The 27,905-nt window shown below is 41.3% G+C and overlaps 1 protein-coding gene across 2 annotated transcripts in view; it reads right to left on the bottom strand.

The window, feature by feature from the left end:
- arhgap24 (Rho GTPase activating protein 24) overlaps positions 1 to 27,905 on the bottom strand; it is a 202,460-nt gene that overhangs the window by 121,870 nt on the left and 52,685 nt on the right. For both annotated transcript variants that reach the window (XM_029692396.1, XM_029692397.1), the window contains one exon: positions 7,774 to 7,861. In XM_029692396.1, the coding sequence (XP_029548256.1) occupies positions 7,774 to 7,861 (88 nt within the window). The remainder of the gene's footprint in view (positions 1 to 7,773; positions 7,862 to 27,905) is intronic.

Genomic DNA, 27,905 nt, shown 5'->3' with positions numbered 1-27,905 from the left:
TCTACGGCAACAGACGGAATGATTTATTGTGAATAGCAAGTCCACTTCAAACCAGAAAAGATAGTTGCTGATTAAAAAACATGATTTATGCTCCTCTCTAGTGTTTATATCTCAGCCATCAGTTCATGTATCATTCAGGTCAGATGTTTTTTGATATATACATCTAATTAAAAGGTTCAATGGAATATGCCCATTTATTCCACATGACCAAGTAGAGATTTATAGCTGTAGGACAAAACATAGCTTGCCTTGCATATAATCTACCGTCATTATCAGGGATGCTCTCAGGAAGGAGTATTTAGGTCTGTGCTTTACCTAGAAACATACAATTTGCTCTATTCTCTGTTGAAATACGTACAGTTTATCCTTTATTGTGTGTGCCAAACACAAAGACGTATGGACATGTGTTCGGCCATCACTCATCCCCAAACTAAAGCCTTATGTTTTGTTCGCTCATGTAACAGAGTCCACATGAACAATATAAGCAATTATTCACAACGTGTTGGCACCCTATTCCCTATGTAGTGCACTACTTTTGACAAGGGCCCATAGTGCACTGGTCTAAAGTAGTGTACTATACAGGGAATAGGATACCATTTGGGACGTACAAAAAATTAGATTGACAGGAAAATACACTGGTTCAAAATCACTGAAAATCATCTCTTTCTCCCTGTTCCTGGCATGAGAATCACATGCACAACATCTTCTAGTGAATGAAGCAGCATTCACAATTTGAGGATGAAATGTTTTCGAGTTAACAGGCTGGCTGTATGAATTAGAGGAAAACCCAGATGCCAGGAATATTTAGTCCAGTGGGCCACACACACTATGTACTGTAATAGAACCACCACATTGAGTGGAAGGGGTGATGCATGCCTTACAGGAAATGTCAATGAATGGACTAATTCAAAAAGTTACAAAACTGTAACAAAGGCAACAACAAGAAATTCACAAAGTTACCCTGGAACTGATATGTCTACCACTTGGCTAGTGCAAATCATTAGATAGATATCCTGCAAGGACACAACTCTCCCAAAAACAACGGCTGAGACACACAGACTCACAATCAAAGCAGTACAGGCACTGTTCAGACAAGCTTTACTTATTCATTTTAATAACCCAAATAGAAGAACCCAAGGGCACATTGTATTGACTGAAATAAAGAAGCGTCACATTAACCCATGAGAGAACAAGCCTTGGTTCTTGATTGTGTTCAAAGGAATAAAGATCAGTCGCGGATCAGTCAATAGAATACAGAATGGAATACAGATCAGTCACGGATCAGTCAATACAATACAGAATGGAATACAGATCAGTCACGGATCAGTCAATACAATACAGAATGGAATACAGATCAGTCACGGATCAGTCAATACAATACAGAATGGAATACAGATCAGTCACGGATCAGTCAATAGAATACAGAATGGAATACAGATCAGTCAATACAATACAGAATGGCATACAGATCAGTCACGGATCAGTCAATAGAATACAGAATGGAATACAGATCAGTCACGGATCAGTCAATAGAATACAGAATGGCATACAGATCAGTCACGGATCAGTCAATAGAATACAGAATGGCATACAGATCAGTCACGGATCAGTCAATAGAATACAGAATGGAATACAGATCAGTCATGGATCAGTCAATAGAATACAGAATGGAATACAGATCAGTCAATACAATACAGAATGGAATACAGATCAGTCACGGATCAGTCAATAGAATACAGAAGGGAATACAGATCAGTCACGGATCAGTCAATAGAATACAGAATGGAATACAGATCAGTCACGGATCAGTCAATAGAATACAGAATGGAATAAAGATCAGTCACGGATCAGTCAATAGAATACAGAAGAATAACCTCTTGGATCTCAATTCTGTTTTCTTCATAAAAGCAATGGGGGATGAAACACCAGAATGAAAGAAGCGAGGGAGAGAAAGGAGGGGTCCACCAGAAAGGGAAAAGATGAGTCAGTACACAACAACATCTACACATTCCTCTCTGGTGGATCGATTGGAGTTGGTCACGCATTCCCCCACAGACCAGCTGAGGGCTCATCCCAAATACCACCCTATTCCCTGGATGGTGCACTACTGTTGACCAGAGTCCTATTGGTCCTGGTATATAGTGCACTACTGTGGACCAGAGTCCTATTGGTCCTGGTATATAGTACACTACTGTTGACCAGAGTCCTATTAGTCCTGATATATAGCACACTACTGTTGACCAGAGTCCTATTAGTCCTGGTATATAGTACACTACTGTTGACCAGAGTCCTATTGGTCCTGGTATATAGTACACTACTGTTGACCAGAGTCCTATTAGTCCTGGTATATAGTACACTACTGTTGACCAGAGTCCTATTGGTCCTGGTATATAGTACACTACTGTTGACCAGAGTCCTATTGGTCCTGGTATATAGTACACTACTGTTGACCAGAGTCCTATTAGTCCTGGTATATAGTACACTACTGTTGACCAGAGTCCTATTGGTCCTGGTATATAGTACACTACTGTTGACCAGAGTCCTATTAGTCCTGGTATATAGTACACTACTGTTGACCAGAGTCCTATTAGTCCTGATATATAGTACACTACTGTTGACCAGAGTCCTATTGGTCCTGGTATATAGGACACTACTGTTGACCAGAGTCCTATTAGTCCTGGTATATAGTACACTACTGTTGACCAGAGTCCTATTGGTCCTGGTATATAGTACACTACTGTTGACCAGAGTCCTATTAGTCCTGGTATATAGTACACTACTGTTGACCAGAGTCCTATTGGTCCTGGTATATAGTACACTACTGTTGACCAGAGTCCTATTGGTCCTGGTATATAGTACACTACTGTTGACCAGAGTCCTATTAGTCCTGATATATAGTACACTACTGTTGACCAGAGTCCTATTGGTCCTGGTATATAGCACACTACTGTTGACCAGAGTCCTATTAGTCCTGGTATATAGTACACTACTGTTGACCAGAGTCCTATTAGTCCTGGTATATAGTACACTACTGTTGACCAGAGTCCTATTGGTCCTGGTATATAGTACACTACTGTTGACCAGAGTCCTATTAGTCCTGGTATATAGTACACTACTGTTGACCAGAGTCCTATTGGTCCTGGTATATAGTACACTACTGTTGACCAGAGTCCTATTAGTCCTGATATATAGAACACTACTGTTGACCAGAGTCCTATTAGTCCTGGTATATAGTACACTACTGTTGACCAGAGTCCTATTAGTCCTGGTATATAGTACACTACTGTTGACCAGAGTCCTATTGGTCCTGGTATATAGTACACTACTGTTGACCAGAGTCCTATTAGTCCTGGTATATAGTACACTACTGTTGACCAGAGTCCTATTAGTCCTGGTATATAGTACACTACTGTTGACCAGAGTCCTATTGGTCCTGGTATATAGTACACTACTGTTGACCAGAGTCCTATTGGTCCTGGTATATAGTACACCTCTGTTAACCAGAGTCCTATTGGTCCTGGTATATAGTACACTACTGTTGACCAGAGTCCTAATAGTCCTGGTATATAGTACACTACTGTTGACCAGAGTCCTATTGGTCCTGGTATATAGTACACTACTGTTGACCAGGGTCCTATTGGTCCTGGTATATAGTACACTACTGTTGACCAGAGTCCTATTAGTCCTGGTATATAGGACACTACTGTTGACCAGAGTCCTATTGGTCCTGGTATATAGTACACTACTGTTGACCAGAGTCCTATTGGTCCTGGTATATACACTACTGTTGACCAGAGTCCTATTAGTCCTGATATATAGCACACTACTGTTGACCAGAGTCCTATTAGTCCTGGTATATAGTACACTACTGTTGACCAGAGTCCTATTAGTCCTGGTATATAGTACACTACTGTTGACCAGAGTCCTATTGGTCCTGGTATATACACTACTGTTGACCAGAGTCCTATTAGTCCTGGTATATAGGACACTACTGTTGACCAGAGTCCTATTAGTCCTGATATATAGTACACTACTGTTGACCAGAGTCCTATTGGTCCTGGTATATAGGACACTACTGTTGACCAGAGTCCTATTAGTCCTGGTATATAGTACACTACTGTTGACCAGAGTCCTATTGGTCCTGGTATATAGTACACTACTGTTGACCAGAGTCCTATTAGTCCTGGTATATAGTACACTACTGTTGACCAGAGTCCTATTGGTCCTGGTATATAGTACACTACTGTTGACCAGAGTCCTATTGGTCCTGGTATATAGTGCACTACTGTTGACCAGAGTCCTATTAGTCCTGATATATAGTACACTACTGTTGACCAGAGTCCTATTGGTCCTGGTATATAGCACACTACTGTTGACCAGAGTCCTATTAGTCCTGGTATATAGTACACTACTGTTGACCAGAGTCCTATTAGTCCTGGTATATAGTACACTACTGTTGACCAGAGTCCTATTGGTCCTGGTATATAGTACACTACTGTTGACCAGAGTCCTATTAGTCCTGGTATATAGTACACTACTGTTGACCAGAGTCCTATTGGTCCTGGTATATAGTACACTACTGTTGACCAGAGTCCTATTAGTCCTGATATATAGAACACTACTGTTGACCAGAGTCCTATTAGTCCTGGTATATAGTACACTACTGTTGACCAGAGTCCTATTAGTCCTGGTATATAGTACACTACTGTTGACCAGAGTCCTATTGGTCCTGGTATATAGTACACTACTGTTGACCAGAGTCCTATTAGTCCTGGTATATAGTACACTACTGTTGACCAGAGTCCTATTAGTCCTGGTATATAGTACACTACTGTTGACCAGAGTCCTATTGGTCCTGGTATATAGTACACTACTGTTGACCAGAGTCCTATTGGTCCTGGTATATAGTACACCTCTGTTAACCAGAGTCCTATTGGTCCTGGTATATAGTACACTACTGTTGACCAGAGTCCTAATAGTCCTGGTATATAGTACACTACTGTTGACCAGAGTCCTATTGGTCCTGGTATATAGTACACTACTGTTGACCAGGGTCCTATTGGTCCTGGTATATAGTACACTACTGTTGACCAGAGTCCTATTAGTCCTGGTATATAGGACACTACTGTTGACCAGAGTCCTATTGGTCCTGGTATATAGTACACTACTGTTGACCAGAGTCCTATTGGTCCTGGTATATACACTACTGTTGACCAGAGTCCTATTAGTCCTGATATATAGCACACTACTGTTGACCAGAGTCCTATTAGTCCTGGTATATAGTACACTACTGTTGACCAGAGTCCTATTAGTCCTGGTATATAGTACACTACTGTTGACCAGAGTCCTATTGGTCCTGGTATATACACTACTGTTGACCAGAGTCCTATTAGTCCTGGTATATAGGACACTACTGTTGACCAGAGTCCTATTGGTCCTGGTATATAGGACACTACTGTTGACCAGAGTCCTATTGGTCCTGGTATATAGTACACTACTGTTGACCAGAGTCCTATTGGTCCTGGTATATAGTACACTACTGTTGACCAGAGTCCTATTGGTCCTGGTATATAGTACACTACTGTTGACCAGAGTCCTATTGGTCCTGGTATATAGTACACTACTGTTGACCAGAGTCCTATTGGTCCTGGTATATAGTACACTACTGTTGACCAGAGTCCTATTGGTCCTGGTATATAGTACACTACTGTTGACCAGAGTCCTATTAGTCCTGATATATAGCACACTACTGTTGACCAGAGTCCTATTGGTCCTGGTATATAGTACACTACTGTTGACCAGAGTCCTATTGGTCCTGGTATATAGTACACTACTGTTGACCAGAGCCCTATTGGTCCTGGTATATAGTACACTACTGTTGACCAGAGTCCTATTGGTCCTGGTATATAGTACACTACTTTTGACCAGAGTCCTATTGGTCCTGGTATATAGTACACTACTGTTGACCAGAGTCCTATTGGTACTGGTATATAGTACACTACTGTTGACCAGAGTCCTATTGGTCCTGGTATATAGTACACTACTGTTGACCAGAGCCCTATTGGTCCTGGTATATAGGACACTAATGTTGACCAGAGTCCTATTGGCCCTGTTCAAAAGTAGTGTAATGATGTAGGGAATAGGGGGCCATTTGGGACACAGACCGTGGTTAGAAATCATTTTTTCCCAGGACTCCCTTGACTCCCTTTTCCTTTGTGTACTCTCTAGTCTCTAGTCAAGGCCCTCCCGACTGCAGGTTCAGGATCTGCAAGGTCAAAGTCCACAGTGTGTGTGTGTGTGTGTGTGTCTCTCACTCAAAGAGCCACTGAGCTCTGGGAAGAATGTCAAGGGTCATCAAAAAAACTACTAGTACCCAAACAAAGACTCCCAAATGGAACACTATACCCCACGTAGTGCACTACCTTTGATCAGGGCTCATAGGGATCTTCTCAAAATTAGTGCACTATGTAGTGGGGTTGGTTCCGAAGAGAACCCCTATTTCTTTTGTTCCGTTCCGATGTTCCGAACCGGTTCAAACAACAACAACAACAACAACAACAACAACAACAACAACAACAAGTAACAGTTCATGTAGTTCCTTTCCGCATATATTTTTTTACCTGTGAAATCAATGCCATTTTTATATTTATCTCATTAATTTACTCCACCAATTAGCACGGATAGAAAAGCTTTCTTTGGAGCAGTGTTTGATTGGTCAGATAAGTGCATGGGCAAGATACATCTGAAATTTCACAGCTGTGTAGAGAGTGAGAGAGAGGGGTGGACATGGAGCAGTCTGAAGAAATATATACTAGACTTTAGGAAGATTTTTGGATCTAGAAGTATTTATTTTTTTACCAGTTCTCAAGATTAGAAGAAAAAAAATCTGTTTCCCGGAAAACACTATAGATCAGTTTCATTCCCAGTTCTGTTTCCCGGGTGGCTCAGTTGGTAGAGCATGGTGTTTGCAACGCCAGGGTTGTGGGTTTGATTACCACGGGGGACCAGTAAGGAATTTTTTTTTTTTTTTAAATGTATGCATTCACTACTGTAAGTCACTCTGGATAAGAGCGTCTGGTAAATGACTAAAACATTAAAAAAAAATATTCTTCAAAAAATGTTCTGTTCCCTGAACTGGTTCCAACCACTGCTATGTAGGGAATAGGGTGCGAAACCCCAATTGGGACGAACCCAGTCACTGCATAACTCACCAGCTGTGCAACATCAAAACATTTCCCACTGAGTGCCACTTCAAACTACAAAGGGCTGTTGTTATGATGTGGTAGAAAGATATACTGCTAGCAAGGAGAGGAAAATGGATCCTGACATTAGAGGTCAGAATAATTAAGAGACTACTGACACAATATGTATTATGTCTAACAAAACAATAATTTGATCAAAATAAAATTGGAAGATTGGACTTTTCCAGCAGAGCAGATTTGATTGAATTTGTAGTGTCTTTATAATCCACAGAGACCCACAAAAACAATGACGAGAGTGAATGTTGCTAACACTGTAGATCCATCTCAGAAAAATAACAACAGTTCCCTGTGTTAGATGTGTTTACTGAGCTGTGACTGCAAGTGACAGCAAGTGTTCCCAAACACCTTACATTTTTTGGGAGGTGTGATTATAATGGGTTCTGTCACAATGTCACCCTATTGTCATTTTCATCACGAGGTGCCCTTGAATTAAGGTCTTTCCGGTGAATAATACCTCTGGATTTGCTCTGGCTTGCGTAAGATAAAAAGCAGCTCTATTTCTTTGTCTTACCTGCAGAGACCTCAAACAGGAATTTTCCCCCCTCGTCACCATTGCTGGGATGCTCAGTGACTCTGTTTCCAGGTAACAGAATGGTCCCCTAGAGAGAAAAAGGAAGACAGAGGAAAGTCAGAGGTAGAGTTTCAACACGCAACCAATACCTACTGTTGTTTAAGACTTAACCCAATACACACAGTTGTTTCAGACTTAACCCAATACACACAGTTGTTTAAAACCTCTCTGGTGTATGTGGGACGCTTTCCAACAGCCAGTGAAATAGCAGGGCGCCAAATTCAAAACAACAAAAATCTCATAATTCAAATTTCTCATACATACAAGTATTATACATCATTTTAAAGATAAACTTCTCGTTAATCCAACCACAGTGTCCGATTTCAAAAAGGCTTTAAGGCGAAAGCATACCATTAGATTATGTTAGGACAGCACCTAGACAAGAAAAACCAAACAGACATTTTCCAAGTAAGGAGAGGCGTCACAAAAAACAGAAATACAGCTAAAATGAATCACTAAACTTTGACGATCTTCTTCAGATGACACTCCCAAAACTCAATATTACACAATACATGTATGTTTTGCTCGATAAAGTTCATATTTATATCCAAAAACCCAATTTTACATTGGCATGTAATGTTCAGAAATGTTTTGCCTCCAAAACTTCCAGTGAATGAGCACATCAATTTACAAAAATACTCATTGTAAACATTGATAAAATATACAACTGTTATGCATAGAATTAAAGATAAAGGTCTCCTTAATGCAACCGCTGTGTCAGGTTTCAAAAAAGCTTTACGGCGAAAGCACACTTTGCAATAATCTGAGTACAGCGCTCAGTCACCAAAACAAGCCATACAGATACCCGCCATGTTGTGGAGTCAACAAAAGTCAGAAATAGCATTATAAATATTCATTTACCTTTGATGATCTTCATCGGCATGCACTCCCAGGAATCCCAGTTCCACAATAAATGTTTGTTTTGTTTCGATAAAGTTCATATTTATGTCCAAATTTGCGCGTTCAGTTCACTATTCCAAATGAAAAATGCGCGAGCACTAAGTTCTGACGATAAGTCAAAAAAGTTCTATTACAGTTTGTAGAAGTCAAACGATGTATAGAATCAATCTTTAGGATGTTTTTATCATAAATCTTCAATAATAGTCCAAACGGACAATTCCTTTGTCTTCATAAATGAAAAGGAACTCATCTCGTTCTCAAGGCTGCGCGCATGACTGAGCTCATGCCATTCTGCCAGACACCTGGTTCAAATAGCTGTTATTCTCTCCCCATTCACAGTACAAGCCTTAAACAATGTTCTAAAGACTGTTGACATCTAGTGGAAGCCTTAGGAAGTGCAATATGACCCCACAGACACTGTATATTGGATAGGCAATCACTTGAAAAACTACAAACCTCAGATTTCCCACTTCCGGATTGGATTTGTCTCAGGTTTGTGCCTGCCATATGAGTTCTGTTATACTCACATACATCATTCAAACAGTTTTAGAAACTTCAGAGTGTTTTCTATCTAAATCTACTAATAATATGCATATCCTAGCTTCTGGGCCTGAGTAGTAGGCAGTTTACTCTGGGCACGCTTTTCATCCGGACGTGAAAATACTGCCCCCTACCCTAGTGAGGTTAAGACTTAACGCAATACACACAGTTGTTTAAGACAATGCAATACACCACACAGTTGTTTCAGACTTAACCCAATACACACCGTTGTTTAAGACTTAACCTAATACACACAGTTGTTTAAGAATTAACCCAATACACACAGTTGTTTCAGACTTAACCAAATACACCACATAGTTGTTTCAGACTTAACCCAATACACACAGTTGTTTAAGACTTAACCTAATACACACAGTTGTTTAAGAATTAACCAAATACACCACATAGTTGTTTCAGACTTAACCCAATACCTACTCTGTTTATTCAGTAGATTCATTTAAAATAAGTCAATCAACACTCATCAAACTCATTACAATTATTTTGTGTTGACTGCTGATCAGTGGTGTAAAGTACTTAAGTAAAAATACTTTAAAGTATTACTTAAGTAGTTTTTTGGGGTATCGCTATTTTACTTTACTGTTTATATACAAATTTTACATTTACTTCACTACATTCCTATACACCCAAAAGTACTCGTTACATTTTGAATGCTTAGCAGGACCGACAATAGTCAAATCTGCGAAATTATCAAGAGAACATCCCGGGTCATCCCTACTGCCTCTGATCTGGCGGACTCACTAAACACAAATGCTTTGTTTGTAAATTATGTATGAGTGTTGGAGTGTGACCCATAGAGATATCAGTACTGTAGTGATCCATAGAGATATCACTACTGTAGTGATCCATAGAGAAATCACTACTGTAGTGATCCATAGAGATATCACTACTGTAATGATCCATAGAGATATCACTACAGTAGTGATCCATAGAGATATCACTACTGTAGTGATCCATAGAGATATCACTACTGTAGTGATCCATAGAGATATCACTACTGTAGTGATCCATAGAGATATCACTACTGTAATGATCCATAGAGATATCACTACTGTAGTGATCCATAGAGATATCACTACTGTAGTGATCCGTACAGATATCACTACTGTAGTGATCCATAGAGATATCACTGCTGTAATGATCCGTAGAGATATCACTACTGTAGTGATCCATAGAGATATCACTACTGTAATGATCCATAGAGATATCACTACTGTAGTGATCCATACAGATATAACTACATTAGTGATCCATAGAGATATCACTACTGTAGTAATCCATAGAGATATCACTACTGTAGTGATCCGTACAGATATCACTACTGTAGTGATCCATAGAGATATCACTACTGTAGTAATCCATAGAGATATCAGTACTGTAGTGATCCTGTCACATCCTGACCAGTAAAGGGGTTATTTGTTATTGTAGTTTGGTCAGGACGTGGCAGGGGGGTGTTTGTTTTATGTGGTTCGGGGTTTGTTGGGATATGTGTTTATGTAGAGGGGTGTTTGTTTAGAGTATTCTGGGGGTTTTGGTTATGTTCTATGTTTTGTATTTCTATGCTCTGTCTATGTTGTGTATTTCTTTGTGTTGGCCTGGTATGGCTCTCAATCAGGAACAGCTGTACATCGTTGTTGCTGATTGGAAGTCATACTTAGGTAGCCCTTTTTCACCTGTCCTTTGTGGGAAGTTGTTTTTGCATAGCTGTGTGTAGCCTGCAATACTGTTCGTTTTCTTTTTTTTTTGTGTGTTCTAGTAAACTTTAAAATGAGCACTCAACCAGCTGCGCCTTGGTCCATTACATACGACGACCGTTACAGATCCGTAGAGATATCACCACTGTATTGATCCATAGAGATATCACTACTGTAGTGATCCATAGAGATATCACTACTGTAGTGATCCATAGAGATATCACTACTGTAATGATCCATAGAGATATCACTACTGTAGTGATCCATAGCGATATCACTACTGTAATGATCCATAGAGATATCAGTACTGTTGTGATCCATAAAGATACTATATATTTATGTCGGCACTGCAATATACAGTAGTTGAGTGATGTTTGTGCAAACTGCAAACCTGGCAACTTTACAAGTGATCTGCCCTGGTGTGAGAGCATTAGTTCTGGACTCAGCATGACTTCAGAATAATTATCATAAAGAAATATGCTTATATCAAAAGACTGTAAAAAAATATTATTCAGGGATGCTTAAATTAATAAAGAAATAATCTTATATCACTGAAGCATTTCTTGAAGTGTGCGTCTCAAATCGTACCCTAGTAGTGCACTATTTTGACCAGAACCCATAGGGATCTCATACTATGTAGGGAATAGGGTGCTTTTTGGGTCGTTACCCTGGATTCTGGTCAAGGCGGTGTCGTCAGCGACTCTGGCGATCTGGAGAATGTTTTGTGTCTCCCTGGGGGGTCTGGATGAAAGAGCTGAACAGGTATTAAACCTGAGAAAGTGGCAGTGGTTGGTGTATTACGGAGTTTGTGTGTGTGTGTGTGTGTTTGTGTGAGAAAGATGATGTGTTTGTGTGCATGTATGGCCTGTGTATGTATGCACAATGCTAGCCCTCCAGGACATCTACAGTCGTGGCCAAAAGTTTTGAGAACGACACAAATATTAATTTTCACAAAGTCTGCTGCCTCAGTTTGTATGATGGCAATTTGCATATACTCCAGAATGTTATGAAGAGTGATCAGATGAATTGCAATTAATTGCAAAGTCCCTCTTTGCCATGCAAATGAACTGAATCCCCCAAAACATTTCCACTGCATTTCAGCCCTGCCACAAAAGGACCAGCTGACATTATGTCAGTGATTCAACCGTTAACACAGGTGTGAGTGTTGACGAGGACAAGACTGGAGATCAACTCTGTCATGCTGATTGAGTTCGAATAACAGACTGGAAGCTTCAAAAGGAGGGTGGTGCTTGGAATCATTGTTCTTCCTCTGTCAAGCATGGTTACCTGCAAGGAAACATGTGTCGTCGTCATTGCTTTGCACAAAAAGGGCTTCACAGGCAAGGATATTGCTGCCAGTAAGATTGCACCTAAAGCAACCATTTATCGGATCATCAAGAACTTCAAGGAGAGCTGTTCAATTGTTGTGAAGAAGGCTTCAGGGCACCCAAGAAAGTCCAGCAAGCGCCAAGACCATCTCCTAAAGTTGATTCAGCTGCAGGATCGTGGCACCACCAGTACAGAGCTTGCTCAGGAATGGCAGCAGGCAGGTGTGAGTGCATCTGCACGCACAGTCAGGCAAAGACTTTTGGAGGATGGCCTGGTGTCAAGAAGGGCAGCAAGGGAGTGGGCTCACTCACAATTTTGCCTAAGAACATAGCCATGAATAAAGAATGGTACCAACACATCCTCCGAGAGCAACTTCTCCCAACCATCCAGGAACAGTTTGGTGACGAACAATGCCTTTTCCAGCATGATGGAGCACCTTGCCATAAGGCAAAAGTGATAACTAAGTGGCTCGGGGAACAAAACATCTATATTTTGGGTCCATGGCCAGGAAACTCCCCAGACCTTAATCCCATTGAGAACTTGTGGTCAATCCTCAAGAGGCGGGTGCACAAACAAAAACCCACAAATTCTGACAAACTCCAAGCATTGATTATGCAAGAATGGGCTGCCATCAGTCAGGATGTGGCCCAGAAGTTAATTGACAGCATGCCAGGGCAGATTGCAGAGGTCTTGAAAAAGAAGGGTCAACACTGCAAATATTGACTCTTTGCATCAACTTCATGTAATTGTCAATAAAAGCCTTTGACACTTATGAAATGCTTGTAATTATACTTCAGTATTCCATAGTAACATCTGACAAAAATATCTAAAGACCCTGAAGCAGCAAACTTTGTGGAAATTAATATTTGTGTCATTCTCAAAACTTTTGGCCCCGACTCCCAATAGGCACCCGGTGTCACAGGAAGGCCAAGAAGATCATCAAGGACCTGTTCACCCCGCCGAGCCAAGGCCTGTTCACCCTGCTACCATCTAGAAAGGGGAGACAATACAGGTGCATCAAAGCTGGGTCCAAGAGACTGATAAACAGCTTCTATCTCCAGACCATCAGACTGCTAAACTGTCACCATGAGCCGGCCTTCACCCAGTACCCTGCCCTGAACTTCAGTCACTGTTACTAGCCAGCTACTACCAGGTACTCTACCCTGCACCTTAGACAATGTCACTAGCCGGCTACCACCCAGTACCCTGCCCTGAACTTCAGTCACTGTTACTAGCGGGCTACCACCCGGTACTCTACCCTGCACCTTAGAGACTGCTGCCCTATGTACATAGTCATCTAACACTGGTCACTTTAATAATGTTTACATACTATTTTACCCACTTTAGATGTATATACTGACTCATCCTATATAACTACTGCTGTACACATGTTTTCTATTCATACTGTCTATACTGTCTATACACACCATGCTATATAACAACTGTCCATACTGTCTATACACACCATCCTATATAACTACTGGCCTTACTGTCTATACACACCATCCTATATAACTACTGTCTATACTGTCTATACACACCATCCTATATAACTACTGGCCTTACTGTCTATACACACCATCCTATATAACTACTGTCTATACACACCATGCTATATAACTACTGGCTATACTGTCTATACACACCATCCTATATAACTACTGTCTATACTGTTTATACACACCATCCTATATAACTACTGTCTATACACACCATCCTATATAACTACTGTCTATACTGTCTATACACACCATCCTATATAACTACTGTCCATACTGTTTATACACACCATCCTATATAACTACTGTCTATACACACCATCCTATATAACTACTGTCTATACACACCATCCTGTATAACTACTGTCTATACTGTCTATACACACCATCCTATATAACTACTGTCTATACACACCATCCTATATAACTACTGTCTATACACACCATCCTATATAACTACTGACTATACACACCATCCTATATAACTACTGTCTATACACACCATCCTATATAACTACTGCTGTACACACCTTTTCTATTCATACACTGTCCAAACTTATTTATTTCTTTTTGTTATTTATATATATTTGTTGTATTTCCTTTTACAATAAAGATAAAGATGACGACTCTACAATAATACACATTTACAATAGGCCTGTAACTAAAAGTTCATATACAACCTAATGTATCAGAAAGTTTTCACACCCCTTGATTTCTTTCCACATGTTGTTGTGTTACAGTCTGTCACGGCTGTCTAAAGGATCGGACCAAAGTGCAGCATTGTTCTAGTTCCACATATTGATTTATTCCGTGAAACGTCGCGATGCACAAATAACTTGAATAACAGAAAACAACAAACCGTGACGCAGAGAGAAATAAACACTACTCAAAAGATAATCACCCACAAAAAACAGGTGGGACAAACATCAGCTTAAATATGACCTCCAATTAGAGACAACGACGACCAGCTGCCTCTAATTGGAGATCATACCAAACAACACCAACATAGAAATACAAAACTAGAAAACGAACATAGAAATACAAAACATAGACAAACACCCCCTGTCACACCCTGACCTACTCTACCATAGAAAATAACAACTTACTATGGTCATGACGTGACACAGCCTGCATTTTGTGTCACTGGCCTACTACACACAATACTCCATAATGTCAAAGTGGAATTATGTTTTTACATTTACATTTACATTTTAGTCATTTAGCAGATGCTCTTATCCAGAGCGACTTACAGTAGTGAATGCATACATTTCATTTCATGCATTTAAAAAAAAAAAAAAATTGTACTGGCCCCCCGTGGGAATCGAACCCACAACCCTGGCGTTGCACACACCATGCTGGCATTGCAAACACCATGCTCTACCAACTTAGACATTTTAACAAGTTAATAAAAAAAATGAAAAGCTGAAATGTCTTGAGTCCATAAGTATTCAACCACTTTGTTATGGCAAGCCTAAGGTTCAGGAGTAAAAATGTGCTTAACAAGCCACATAATAAGTTGCATGAACTCACTCTGTGTGCAATAATAGTGTTTAACATGATTTTTGAATGACTATCTCATCTCTGTTCCTCACACATACAATTATCTGTAAGGTTCCTCAGTTGAGCAGTGAATTTCAAACACAGATTCAACCACAAAGACCAGGGAGGTTTTCCAATGCCTCGCAAAGAAGGACACCTATTGGCAGATGGGTAAAAATAAAAAAAGCAGACATTGAATATCCCTTTGAGCATGGTGGAGTTATTAATTACACTTTGGTGTATCAATACACCCAGTCACTACAAAGATACAGCCATCCTTCCTAACAGTTGTCGGAAAGAAAGGAAACCTCTCAGGGATTTCAACATGAGGCCAATGGTGACTTTAAAGAGTTTAATGGCTGTCATAGGAGAAAACTGAGGATGGATCAACAACATTGTAGTTACTCCATACTAACCTAATTAGTATTGTGGAGGGAAAAGAATGTAGCCTGTACAGAATAAAAATATTCCAAAACATGCATCCTGTTTGCAACAAGGAACTCAAGTAATATTGCAAAAGAAAATTACAAAGCAATTTACTTTTTGTTCTGGATACAAAGTGTTATGTTTGAGGCGAATCTAACAAAACACATCACTGAGTACCACTCTTCCTATTTTCAAGCATAGCGGTGGCTGCATCATGTTATTGGTAAAAAAAAAAGACAATTAAATACATTTTAATCCCACTGTCTAACACAACAAAAATGTCAAGGGGTGTGAATACTTTCTGAATCATCTCCAACAAATAATTAAAAAAAATACATTTGACCGTTCATCACATGACAAAAAACACAAATAGACGAGATTTTTATAAAAACACAAAAAATACACCCTCTCCAAGCCATGATATTTACAGTACATGTTTGAATATTTCAAGATACTGTAATAGCAGGACACTGTAAAGTTCATTATCCCACTGAAGAGTATGAATTAGGCTGTTTGAGCATGTCTGAATCCTAAGTAACCTGCCTACACATTGTTTGCAGTACAATAGACCAACATAGCTACTGTAGTAGGTCAAAGCTGTGTGTTGTATAATATACAACTTTATTATACAACATTATGATACAACTTTATTATACAACATTATTATACAACATTATGATACAACATTATAATACAACGTTATAATAAAGCAAAACAAAGGAAAATAAGTAAAGTAAAAGTACACAGTAACGACAAATGGCAACAGAAATAATGCCGTTATTAGCACTTATTTAATATTAACAGCTGATTTTCCAGAGGGAAGAAAAACAACAGAAACCCATTTAAGCCCATATGGAGTAAATTGGACATATTTGCCTGATCTCTTTAACAAGACAATCGACAAAGCTCCTGGAAAATACAAAAATAATGTACCCATTAAATATTTACATGAAAATGTACTCTAAAGTTTACTGAAGAAAGGCCTAGTACTACATTACCTGTAAACAAAAGTGAGTTTTTACAAAATATACAATTTACAATCAAATGTACATTCATCAGATATAGTAAACGTTGTACATACAATTCAAGGATGGCCACAATTGCTCTTGAAGAGCTACAGGAATATGCAGGCTTTCTTGTTCAAACTCAGCTTCACCACACCTGATTGTGTCACTCGTCAATAGCAATTTACATTTACATTTAAGTCATTTAGCAGACGCTCTTATCCAGAGCGACTTACAAATTGGTGCATTCACCTATAATATCCAGTAGAACAACCACTTTACAATAGTGCATCTAAATCTTTTAAAGGGGGGAGGGGGGGTTAGAAGGATTACTTTATCCTATCCCAGGTATTCCTAGCAATGTTGGTAACTCCTGATACAAACACTGTGACAAATGACAGACTGCTTAAAGAACACCTCCAAAATACAAACTCATTAGACAAGTACAAAAAAACCTTTAAGAAAACATATTTATAGATCTGACATTGTATAGGTGCTCTAAATGTTCTTAGTAATGGTGTACACAGCTGTCCAACTCCTGTCAAAGAGCACACATCCCCACATTTATAAATGGCAGTATAAATATGAAAACAGATGGGAGTACTCGCAGATCTGGAACAGAACATATATACAGTGCCTTCGGAAAGTATTCCGACCCCTTGACTTATTCCACATTCCACAGAGTCATTGGCTTCATCAATAAGTGCATCGATGACGTCGTCCCCACAATAAATATGTACATACCCCAACCAGAAGCCATGGATTACAGGCAGCATCCGCACTGAGCTAATGGCTTGAGATGCTGCTTTCAAGGAGCGGGACTCTAACCTGGAAGCTTATAAGAAATCCCGCTAAGCCCTCTGACGAACCATCAAACAGGCAAAGCTTCAATACAGGACTAAGATCGAATCGTACTACACCGGCTCTGACGCTCGTCGGATGTGGCAGGGCCTGCAAACCATTACAGACTACAAAGGGAAGCACAGCCAAGAGCTGCCCAGTGACACGAGCCTACCTGACGAGCTAAACTAATTCTATGCTCGCATTAAGGCAAATAACACTGAAACATGCATGAGAGCCCTTGCTGTACCGGAAGACTGTGTGATCACGCTCTCTGCAGCCGATTTAAGACCTTTAGACAGGTCAACATTCACAAGGCCGCAGGGCCAGATGGATTACCAAGATGTGTACTGCGAGCATGCGCTGACCAACTAGTAAGTGTCTTCACTGACATTTTCAACTTCTCCCTGTACGAGTCTGTAATACCAACATGTTTTAAGCAGACCACCATAGTCCCTGTGCCCAAGAACACCAAGGAAACCTGCCTAAATGACTACCGACCTGTAGCTCTCACATCTGTAGCCATGCAGTGCTTTGAAAGGTTGGTCATGGCTCACATCAACATCATCATCCCAGAAACCCTGGACCCACTCCAATTTGCATACTGTCACAACGGATCCACAGATGATGCATTCTCTATCGCACTCCACACTGCCCTTTCCCACCTGGACAAAAGGAACACGTGTGAGAATGCTATTCATTGACTACAGCTCAGCGTTCAACACCATAGTGCCCTCAAAGCTCATCACTAAGTTAAGGATCCTGGGACTAAACACCTCCCTCTGCAACTGGATCCTGGACTTCCTGATGGGCCGCCCCCAGGTGGTAAGGGTAGGTAACAACACATCCGCCACGCTGATCCTCAACACAGGTGCCCCTCAGGGGTGCGTGCTCAGCCCCCTCCTGTACTCCCTGTTCACTCATGCCTGCATGGTCAGGCTCGACTCCAACACCATCGTTAAATTTGCCGATGACAGAACAGTGGGAGGCCTGATCACCGACAACAACGAGACAGCCTACAGGGAGGAGGTCTGAGACCTGACTGTGTGGTGCCAGGACAACAACCTCTCCCTCAACGTGATCAAGACAAAAGAGATGATTGTGGACAACAGGAAAAAGAGGACCGAGCACACCCCCATTCTCATCAACGGGGCTGCAGTGGAGCAGGCTGAGAGCTTCAAGTTCCTTGGTGTCCACATCACCAACAAACTAACATGGTCCAAGCACACCATGACAGTCGTGAAGCGGGCACGACAAAACCTATTCCCCTCAGGAGACTGAAAATATTTGGCATGGATCCTCAGATCCTCAAAAGGTTCTAAAGCTACACCATCGAGAGCATCCTGACTGGTTGCATCACTGCCTGGTATGGCAACTGCTCAGCCTCCGACTGCAAGGCAGTACAGAGGGTAGTGCGAACGGCCCAGTACATCACTGGGGCCAAGCTTCCTGCCATCCAGGACCTCTATACCAGGCGGTGTCAGAGGAAGGCCCTAAGAATTGTCAGAGACTCTAGCCACCCTAGTTATAGACTGTTCTCTCTGCTACCACACGGCAAGCGGTACCGGAGTGCCAAGTCTAGGTCCAAGAGGCTTCTAAACAGCTTCTACCACCAAGTCATAAGACTCCTGAACATCTAGTCATATGGCTACCCAGACTATTGTACATACTACCTCAACTAACCGGTGCCCCCACACATTGACTCTGTACTTGCACCCCCCTGTATATATTGTTATTTTTTTACTGCTGCTCTTTAATTACTTGTTACTTTTCTCTTATTCTTTTCAGTATTTTCTTCAACTGCACTGCTGGTTAGGGGCTCGTAAGTAAGCATTTCACTGTAAGGTCTACACCAAATTTGATTTGTGTCACGTCCTGGCCAGTATAAGGGTTAATTGTCATTGTAGTTTGGTCAGGACGTGGCAGAGGGTATTTGTTTTATGTGGTTCGGGGTGGTGTTTTGGTAAAAGGGCGTTTGATTTAGTATTTCCGGGTGTTTGGTTTATGGTCTATGTTTATGTATTTCTATGTGTAGTCTAGTGAGTGTGTTTCTATGGTTGGTTAATTGGGGTTGGGACTCTCAATTGAAGGCAGGTGTTTTCCCTTTGCCTTTGATTGAGAGTCCCATATATTAGGGTGTGTTTGGGTTTGTCATTTGTGGGAGATTGTTTCTTGTCTAGCGTATGTGAGCCTGAGAAGACTGTCTGTAAATCGTGAGTTCGTTTAGTTATTTTTGTATGTTCATTTTGAGTTTTTTTTGACATATCGTCTGACGACGACGAAATCCCTGACAGAATCTCCCACCAAACCAGGACCAAGCAGCAGAGGAAGGAGCAGAGAGGATTTTGAATTGGACAAACGGGAGAGATGGACATGGGAGCAAGTTATGGCCGGAGAGGGCCCATGGAGAATGGCTGGTAAGGACCGGGAACGTTTCCGAGGAACACGACTGGCGTTGAAGCACGAGAGGCACCCCCAAGATTTTTTTGGGGGGGGGCACACGGGTCGTTTGGCTAGGCCTAGGAAGAGCCAGAAGCCAGCTACCCGTGGTTATATGGAGGAGTGTATGAGGTGGAGTGCGCCATGTTTCGCTGAAGAGCGCACTCTCACCCATACGCACGCACATTCCGTTGCGCGTTATTCCAGCCCCTCGCAGGTGCCGTGCTAGAGTGGGCATCCAGCCTGGTAGGAGGATGCCTGCGCAGCGCATCTGGTCGCCGGTACGCCTCCTAGGACCAGGCTACCCAACTCCCGCTCTACGCACGGCAACCATCAGGCCCCTGCACAGCCCAGTCCGCCCTGTACGAGCACCCCGCTCGTAGACTGCCCGGAGCTGCCAGATTGGCCAGACTGCCCGGAGCTGCCAGAGTGGCCAGACTGCCCGGAGCTGCCAGAGTGGCCAGACTGCCCGGAGCTGCCAGAGTGGCCCGACTGCCCGGAGCTGCCAGACTGCCCCATCGGCCAGGATCAGCTAGAGTGGCCCATCGGCCCAGAGTCTGCCGATTACGAAGAACCAAGGGAGTAGAGCAGCAACCCTGAACTGAGTAAGCCTGACAATCCAGAACTTAAAATGATTAACTGTTCAATTAATGAGTCTGCATATAGGGTGGAGAGGAGGAGGTCTGCCCAGGATCCAGAGCAAGGGGAGTCTGCCTACGGTCCGAGGCTGATCGGGGTCGGCACTCTGGAGGACAATAGGCCGGAGCCTGAACCACCACCTGCATAGGTGGGTTGGGGAGGGGGGGTGTAGCACAAGTGCCGTCGGTGACGGCAGCCCCCCTCCCTTCCCTCCCTTTAGTTTAGGGGGATTTTTGTTGTTGTTTGGTTTTTTTTGTTTTTCTTGAGGTGCTTCCGGGGTTAGCACCTTTAGGGGGGGGGGGGGGGGGGGGGGGTACTGTCACATCCTGGCCAGTATATTAATTGTCATTGTAGTTTGGTCAGGACATGGCAGAGGGTATTTGTTTTATGTGGTTCGGGGTGGTGTTTTGGTAAAAGGGCGTTTGATTTAGTATTTCCGGGTTTTTGGTTTATGGTCTATGTTTATGTATTTCTATGTGTAGTCTAGTGAGTGTGTTTCTATGGTTGGTTAATTGGGGTTGGGACTCTTTCTTGTCTAGCGTATGTGAGCCTGAGAAGACTGTCTGTAAATCGTGAGTTCGTTTTGTTATTTTTGTATGTGCATTTTGAGTTTATTAAATGTTCAAGATGAACAATCTCAATCCTGCTGCATATTGGTCCTCCTTTTCCGACGATGATTTCGACATATCGTCTGACGACGACGAAATCCCTGACAATTTGATTTTAGTAAGGGTCTGAATACTTATGTAAATGGGACATTTCAGTTGTTTATTTTAAATACGTTTTCAAAAAAAATCTAAAAACACGTTTTTGCTTTGTCATTATGGGGTATTGTGTGTAGATTGATGAGGGAAACAAACTATTTAATCAATTTTAGAATTGATTAATACTTTCTGAATACTTTCCGAATGCACTGTAACTGCTATTGATAGTGTGTGATATACTGTGTGTATATGAAAAAGTGTAAGTAGTTGGTGAGCCCCACATGGGCCAGCTTGACACATTTCATAGCATCTGAAATGACAGAAAGTGGCACCTGAAAAGGAGACACATTTACAATGTGCAACTTATCGCATGCATTTCGAACATTTCTCCTTTGCCAATATAATCCATCGAACATTTATCCTTTGCCAATATAATCCATCAACCTGACAGGTGTGGCATATCAATAAGATGATTAAACAGCATGATCATTACACAGGCGCACCTTGTCCTACAATGTGCAACTTATCGCATGCATTTCGAACATTTCTCCTTTGCCAATATAATCCATCGAACATTTATCCTTTGCCAATATAATCCATCAACCTGACAGGTGTGGCATATCAATAAGATGATTAAACAGCATGATCATTACACAGGCGCACCTTGTCCTACAATGTGCAACTTATCGCATGCATTTCGAACATTTCTCCTTTGCCAATATAATCCATCGAACATTTATCCTTTGCCAATATAATCCATCAACCTGACAGGTGTGGCATATCAATAAGATGATTAAACAGCATAATCATTACACAGGCGCACCTTGTGCTGGGGACGATAAAAGGACACTCTAAAATGTGCAGTTTTGTCACACATCACAATGCCACAGATGTCTCAAATTTTTAGGGACGTGCAATTGTCATGCTGACTGCAGGAATGTCCACCAGTTGTTGCCAGAAAATTTGACAGTACATCCAACTGGCCTCACAACCGTAGCCCACCAAACTGTGGGTTTGCACAACCGAATAAGTTTTTCTATAAACTGTCACAATCCGTCTTAGGGAAGCTCATCTGCAGGCTCGTCGTCCTCACCAGTGTCTTGACCTGACTGCATTTCCGCGTCGTAACCAACTTCAGTGGGCAAATGCTCACCTTCGATGGCCACTGGTACGCTGGAGAAGTGTTCTCTTCCTGGATGAATCCCAGTTTTAACTGTACCCGGCAGATGGCAGACAGCGTGTATCTTTGAAATTGTTGCATATTTTACATCAGTATAGTTTTGCTTGCAATAAGTACAAGTTTTAAATCAACAAGCGCTTTCTGTAATGTAACAAAATCAGATTGCAACTCTAACATAGTTTGATCAACAGTCGGTGCAATGGCATATATTACCGTATCGTCTTCATTCAGATGAATATTACAGGATTTAATACATAGACCAATATTATTTATAGAAATAGTAAAGAAAACGGGTCCCAAAATCGACCCCTGCGGTACACCTTCCGTAATATAGTGTAAACTAGACTTGACACCATCAGAAAGCACAAAGTGCCCTGTCTGACAAATAGTTATTTAACCATTTGCAAGACTACTTATACATGCCCATTTCAAAAAGGTTTTTGAATGAGTAGAGAAAGGTCAACGATGTGGATTATCTTGGAAAGGTCTATAAATAAAGCAGTTTAATGTTTTTTTATGATACAGGCAATTTAAAACATCATATTAAACAAGCATTAAATCACCTGGAACCCTAATGAGAATGTTTGGGGAATTTTTTGTGGTGATTGTTACAGACATTTTGCACAACATTTTAATTAACTTTAGGATAACATTCCAATGATATTTCATTTAATAAAAAAATCTAAAATAAATTAATAAAACATTTGGTTCTTCAAATGTTTTTGGGATGTTATCATCCTAATGTTAGATAAAACACCAAAGAGAACTTATTGGGAATGTTCTGGGAATGTTCCTGGTTTGCTGGGTCACTCCTTTGAAAAGAGCCCATATATTAATAGAATGCCCAGCATATTAGATTACCCATCATAATGCATGATAGATATAATTAGCTTCCCCATATCGCTGTCTAACACATGAGACATTATCAATGTAGATAGCTGGGATGGATGGAGGGATTGCACTGCAACAAATGTAAACGTTACCTAGATTTTTGGTATCGTATTGAGACAATAAAGTTAAAGATGTTATTTACTTGTTTTGAGTTGATTTAGTTAACCCAGAAAATGCATCAAGATAACGTGTCTTGTTTTACGATATTCTGACTTGTTTCAAGCCTTTCTTTAGGTTAAAGTAAGCAAAATGATCTGCCAGTACACTGAGATAATTTATGTTGGTAAGACGTCAAATAAATGTATTCTAATAGTAGATAAATACATTTTTAAAAAGCAGTGTGGAGGGAGGGAGGGATGGTGGGAGGGATGGTGGGAGGGTGGGAGGGATGGTGGGAGGGTGGGAGGGATGGTGGGAGGGATGGTGGGAGGGAGGGAGGGATGGTGGGAGGGAGGGAGGGAGGGATGGAGGGATGGTGGGAGGGAGGGAGGGAGGGATGGTGGGATAGAGGGAGGGAGGGAGGGATGGTGGGAGGGATGGTGGGAGGGAGGGAGGGATGGTGGGAGGGAGGGAGGGAGGGATGGTGGGAGGGATGGTGGGAGGGAGGGAGGATGGTGGGAGGGAGGGAGGGATGGTGGGATAGAGGGAGGAGGGAGGGATGGTGGGAGGGATGGTGGAGGGAGGGAGGATGGTGGGAGGGAGGAGGGAGGGATGGTGGGAGGGATGGTGGGAGGGAGGGAGGATGGTGGGAGGGAGGGAGGGATGGTGGGAGGGATGGTGGGAGGGAGGGAGGGATGGTGGGATAGAGGGAGGGATGGTGGGAGGGATGGTGGGAGGGAGGGAGGGATGGTGGGAGGGAGGGAGGGATGGTGGGATAGAGGGAGGGATGGTGGGAGGGAGGGTGGGAGGGATGAGGGATGGTGGGAGGGAGGGAGGGATGGTGGGAGGGAGGGAGGGATGGTGGGAGGGATGGTGGGAGGGATGGAGGGATGGTGGGAGGGAGGGATGGTGGGAGGGATGGTGGGAGGGATGGAGGGATGGTGGGATGGTGGGAGGGATGGTGGGAGGGAGGGAGGGATGGTGGGAGGGAGGGAGGGATGGTGGGAGGGATGGTGGGGGGGAGGGAGGGATGGTGGGAGGGATGGTGGGAGGGAGGGAGGGATGGTGGGAGGGAGGGAGGGATGGTGGGAGGGAGGGTGGGAGGGATGAGGGATGGAGGGATGGTGGGATGGTGGGAGGGATGGAGGGAGGGAGGGATGGTGGGATGGTGGGAGGGAGGGAGACTTTCACTCAGTCACTCTGACCAACATAAACATTACCAGATTGTTAATGTGGTGAACTGCCTTGTGTTATTACATACAGTACATTATATGAGTGAACCTTACAAAACCAACATTGTAAATAAACTGCTAGATGAACCTGCCAGTACCTGAGTGTTTCTAATGAAAAGCAAGTGCCACTCTATTTAACTGTAATTAAGTCTATTTAACTGTATTTAACTCTATTTAACTATTTAACTATATTAAACTCTATTAAACTCTATTAAACTCTATTAAAGTCTATTTATCTCTATTTATCTCTATTTATCTCTATTTATCTCTATTTATCTCTATTTAACTCTATTTAACTATGTAACTGTATTTCTCTCAATTAAATGTATTTAACTGTATTTAACTGTATTTCTCTCAATTAACTATATTTAGCTCTATTTAATTCTATTAAACTCTATTAAACTCTATTAAACTCTATTAAACTCTATTAAACTCTATTATACTCTATTAAACTCTATTAACGGATGTAATAATACCGTCTGGAGTGCCCACCATAAGAGCGACCTCTATCTTGGATGTTTAAATGTTTTAATGTATCGGTGGCATGTGTCTGTGTTAAAGCCCTATAAACATTTACAAGATCTGAAAGCTGAGAGGTTCCTGTGTGTGTGTGTGTGTGTGCTCGTTCGTGTTTATGTGTGTGTGTGTGTGTGTGTGTGTGTGTGTGTGTGTGTGTGTGTGTGCTTGTGTGTGTGCTTGTGTGTGTGCTTGTGTGTGTGTGTGTGTGTGTGTGCTCGTTCGTGTTTATGTGTGTGTGTGTGTGTGTGTGTGTGTGTGTGTGTGTGTGTGTGTGTGTGTGTGTGTGTGCTTGGGTGTGTGCGTGCGTAATACACCACTTTCCTGCTGAGATAAGGCCCTTTAATGAGGCATGACTGTGACATCCAGGAAACACAGCCTCTACCTCTTTACCTGAAGGCCCATATGAACAGCATTAATGGCACTCGTAAAGATGGCATGGGCTTGCCCCGGTAATGAATGAGGGAGAACGTTGTGTTTGATGAGGTCATTCACCAGGATCTGCCAAGCATCAACATCTAAGCTTCGTCCCAAAATGGCACCCTATTCACAGCCCATCAAAAGTAGTGTCCTAATATAGAGGAATAGGGTAATAGGGTGCCATGTAGGACTCAGCCCCTGATCTAGAGAGAAACAGACGGAAACACAAACCAACCGACCACTTCTCAAATAACAGAGTCTTTCATTTACAGACGTTCTCTCTCTCTCTCTCTCTCTCTCTCTCTCTCTCTCTCTCTCTCTCTCTCTCTCTGCAACCCCCTGGCACTTAGGAAAAACGTGGAATGACATGGCATCAAACGGGTACATGTATAAACCTTTCCCTCCCTGGTCCTTAGTCATTAGTTACCACCTTTTTCCATCACAACAAGCTCTGCCTGTATGTGAGATTATATACGGCTAACAGAGCACAACAACAAAACCCAGAGGATGACTTCAACCTATAAAAAGCTGTGGCTTAACACACACCCTAGTGACTGGCTGCTGAGGTACTAGAACTGCTCAGAGACGTACGTGTGTGTGTGTGTGTGTGTGTGTGTGTGTGTGTGTGTGTGTGTGTGTGTGTGTGTGTGTGTTGCTCTGAGACTGTACCATAGGGTAGGCCCTATGCTACTCTAAAACCACACATCACTGCTGTTGTTATTCCCCCTACACCTCTCAGACACACTTTCCATAATGACACCCTGGCCACTTCTATGCTGTTTGCTGCAACAACATACCACAGTATACCGGCCCTATGCAACAATATACACCGCAGACAAATCCAGCCCAGCTCCAGGACTCCCTGGAATACAGTGGTAATTGTCTATCCTGGTTAAATAACTTTAAATTAATAAAACTCAGATGGATTAAGCATAGTAGCAACGCCTGACTAATACAGTAAATACACAGTAATAACACAGTAATAATACAGTACAATAAAGTTAGAACAGTAATAATACAGTAATAATACTGTTATAATACAGTAAAGATACAGTAAATACACAGTAAAGACACAGTAATAATACAGTAAAGCACAGTAATATCACAGTTATAACACAGAAATAATACAGTAAAGACACAGTAATAGCGCAAGTTATAACATATTAATAATACAGTAAAGACAGTTATAATACAGTAACAATACAGTGATATTACGGTAATATCACAGTTATAACACAATAATACAGTAAAGACAGTAATAACACAGTAATAACACAGTAATAATACAGTAATCATACAGTAAAGACAGTAATAGCACAGTTATAATTTATTAGTATTTTTATTTCACCTTTATTTAATCAGGTAGGCCAGTTGAGAACAAGTTCTCATTTACAACTGCGACCTGGCCAAGATAAAGCAAAGCAGTGCGACACAAACAACACAGAGTTAGACATCGGATAAACAGACGTACAGTCAATTACACAATAGAAAAATCTATATACAGTGTGTACAAATGTAGTAAGATTAGGGAGGTAAGGCAATAAATAGGCCAATAGTGGTGAAATAATTGCAATTTAGCCATTTTAAACACTGGAGTGATAGATGTGCAGCAGATGAATGTGCAAGTAGAGATACTGGGGTGCAAAGGAGCAAAAAAATACAGTAATATCACAGTTAAAAATACAGTTATAATACAGTAATAATAGAGTAAAGACACAATAATAGTACAGTAATATAACAGTTATAACACTGTAATAATACAGTAACAATACAGTTATAACACAGTAATAATACAGTAATAATACAGTAACAATACAGTAATAATACTGTTATAATACAGTAAAGATACAGTAATAACTCAGTAATAATACAGTTATAACACAGTAATAGTACAGTAGAGACACAGTAATATAACAGTTATAATACAGTAATAATACAGGAATAATACAGTTATAACACAGTAATACAGTAATGGTCAAGACACAATAAAGACACAATAATAGTACAGTAATATTACAGTTATAAAACAGTAATAATAAAGTAAAGATACAGTAATAACGCAGTAATAATACAGGTATAACACAGTAATAATACAGTAACAATAAAGTTATAACACAGTAATAATAAAGTAATAATACAGTTATAATACAGTAAAGATACAGT

This window comes from Salmo trutta, chromosome 15 (genome assembly GCF_901001165.1).
Source record: "Salmo trutta chromosome 15, fSalTru1.1, whole genome shotgun sequence".
Lineage (NCBI taxonomy): Eukaryota > Metazoa > Chordata > Actinopteri > Salmoniformes > Salmonidae > Salmo > Salmo trutta.
This window is presented reverse-complemented; position numbering and strand designations above follow the sequence as displayed.